The sequence below is a fragment of the Neltuma alba genome, unplaced genomic scaffold (genome assembly GCF_004799145.2).
Source record: "Neltuma alba isolate B1F8T4 unplaced genomic scaffold, ASM479914v2 tig00002446_pilon, whole genome shotgun sequence".
Lineage (NCBI taxonomy): Eukaryota > Viridiplantae > Streptophyta > Magnoliopsida > Fabales > Fabaceae > Neltuma > Neltuma alba.
Window position 1 is genome coordinate 529,063 of NW_021632864.1, and position 2,844 is coordinate 531,906.

Sequence of the window (2,844 nt, forward strand, 5' to 3'; positions counted from 1 at the left end):
GCATTTGGGTATGTTTGTAAGGAAGTTGGGTAATAATGATTGTATGCAATAAGTACTGCAAATATATTTACTGCCTATGATTCCCCCAGTACTGCATTTAGAATTGAGATTTATTGTTGTGTTTAATTTCAATCAGTCAATCACAGGACATTGAGGTTGCTAATTGAGCCATAATAATATCTTTGTGCATTTTGTTCAGGTGAGTTATATTTTGCTCGCGTCTTGCATTGTTGAGATTTTATTTTGTTGCGTTTTTGTTTATGCGTTAAAGTGAAATAGTCAATGCATGTTGCACCAAGAAGCCAAAAGTCTGAGAATGGGTCATTGATTTCTTGCTTTCATGAATATCAAAGTGGGTGGAAACAAACGCGCGCACGTCATTGCTACAAGTAAGGCCATCCCAATTTAGAGGGGCTTCAAACGGTGTGCAGTTACGAGCTTTCGTCTTTGCAACCACGAAGCCACTCAAATTTAGCATGTATTGCAAATGGATGTCACTACAATAACATCGTTTACCCATACACTCACTTCAAAGCCAAAACCACCATGTTACTGATAGCGAGCAAAAAGCTACCCTTACAGCCAAATCATATAAAAATAAAAATAATTATAATAATGCGATACAACTATTTCAAGTAAACGAAGAATGAACCGCGTGGACTCTGGCAGCAAAGCTATGGGTTTGCAAGTTGTCCCCCAGACCACAAGAGCTCAATAGTGGCTTCTACAAATACTTCCGTGCCAGGGCTCGTACTTTTGTGTCGAAATGTGATGATGTGATTCGAGAGCCAGGCAAATATAAGGGATTAAGAAGAATCTGCAAATTCCCAGACATACAAATTACTTCACGAGTCTCGTAAATCATGAAATGAAAGTTTCTAACGAAGAGAGCTTAGCTGGAGACATTTTTGCAATTTTAATTTCTTTTAACTGATAAAATTATCGTCAACCAAATATACACATAGAACGAATGAAATAGCTGAAGAAAAACCAGCTAGCAAAACATTAGGAACCTATTTTGGATTCATTCTCACAGGTAAAGTAGACAATAGAGTCCTTGAATAATAAACCAAACCAGTTGAACGGAAATTTTTTTAAAACTATTAATGGAATTCAGCTTTCATCTGAATCCCTGGCAAAATAAAATTCATGATATCTATCGAGGCTGTCTAAAATAACAAAAACAGTGAAACGAAAAGTAGGATGATATGCTCTTTTGGGCCATCAAGTAGACTATGCTCAATTGAATGTCAAGAAATTCAAGAAAATCATGTATAGGATGGTATTGAGCATACTTTTTACTATAAAAAATTGAAAACTAGTAGTCCATGCAAGGTCCTGCACAATATCAAGAGCAGCATGCAGTATAAATTGATGCAGCTGAGCAGCATCTTCTCTCTGTCATTAAATAGTTAAAAGTTACACAATTACCCCAAAGAAAAACAGAGGATACATTCACATATTTAGCCAATTAAAATTAAAATATCACATTGGCATAATACCCAAAAAAAAAAAACCATTGTACTGGCAGAATCCCCACACACCTCCGAGGAAAGAGTAGAAGAAAAGTAAATCGAAAAGATTCAGCAATTAAGTTCTTTGCATACAAAGTATTCACTTTTCTCTCACCAAAAAAAAAAGTATTCACTTTTCTTGTTTGCAGAGCCAAATAGTCAGAGAGTGCAATGAAGTGCAAAAAAAAAAAAGTATTCACTTTTCTTGTTTGCAGAGCCAAAATAGTCAGAGAGTGCAATGAAGTGCAAACTGAATTCCTCATTACATTTTCATTCAACTGTTATCTTCTAAAGATCTATAACTTCATTGAGGCACAACCTCACAAATGATCCGTCAACCTCAGCAATTAGACGAAAGGGATTAAATTTAAATCAAAAGCCATACTTTAGTAGCAGTCCCAACTTCAGATTCGTATATAGGAATATCATTTCTGCTAACAATGATGAAACAAGCAGTGGTCGCCATTGCTGAGTCCCTGGAGTACAGATATGCATAAGTGACAAACAAAAGGAGAGAAAAAGAAGTCACAGCATTCAAACATTCCAAATAATATGCATAGGCAGACCTATATAACGCAAATGACCACACCGAAATCTTTCAAATATGCACAGTTGATATCATACCGTTTTAACTTCTGTTCCAGATAGTTTAACGAAGATGCCTTAGCAAGCCAATTGATTCAGGGAACTCCTCCAAGCCACTGAAGGATAAGAAATGATGACAATGTTGCAATTTATCATCTTCCAATTTCATCTTGAAGTTTATGATCATGAAATGTGTTGGCTAGAGTGAGTAAGGTGAGCAATTGATTGTTTCTGTCAATAGCTTCTAAATTCACAGACCAATGAGCAGCAGGAAATGATCTAAACTCAAGCTTCTAAATTGCCAGACACAAATCGAGCCAAGTATCAGTCCAAAAAAAAAAAAATCGAGCCAAGTACTTTTTAACTGATCATGTATCACAGATACCTTGAGAATTTTCCAAGTTGATGATCATATAATGAGACTAACAAGCAGAATGCCAACGCACAACAAATCCAACATTGCACATCAACACGATCCAGACCATATAAGTCGCTAGGAATCATAATGAAGAGGGGCAGAAGCAAGATAACCAATCACACACCAATTCAAGCAAAAACTAGTAATCAAAGTAAAAAAAATCCAAACTCAATCTGTAAATATTCCCAGCGTCAACAGCGTCATCATTCCCAGATTCAAAAGCGTCAGCATTCAAACGACTACACTAGAAGCCCTAGGGTCCGAACCTTCTTCAATACTTGCCGGAGAGCAACCACGCCTGGCTGACAACGGTGGACGGCGTCCGAT

The 2,844-nt window shown here is 36.8% G+C and overlaps 1 protein-coding gene across 1 annotated transcript; it reads right to left on the reverse strand.

The window, feature by feature from the left end:
• Window positions 1-404: 404 nt before the first annotated feature.
• On the reverse strand, window positions 405-2,389 carry LOC114728379 (transport protein particle 20 kDa subunit). The gene is made up of 4 exons (XM_028915284.1): window positions 2,139-2,389; window positions 1,900-1,990; window positions 1,320-1,398; window positions 405-891 (listed from the first exon to the last, which is right to left on the reverse strand). The coding sequence occupies exons 2-4, from the start codon at window positions 1,978-1,980 to the stop codon at window positions 725-727; spliced, it is 327 nt and encodes a 108-aa protein (XP_028771117.1). The 5' UTR covers window positions 1,981-1,990; window positions 2,139-2,389; the 3' UTR covers window positions 405-724.
• Between the last annotated feature and the right edge of the window lie 455 nt (window positions 2,390-2,844).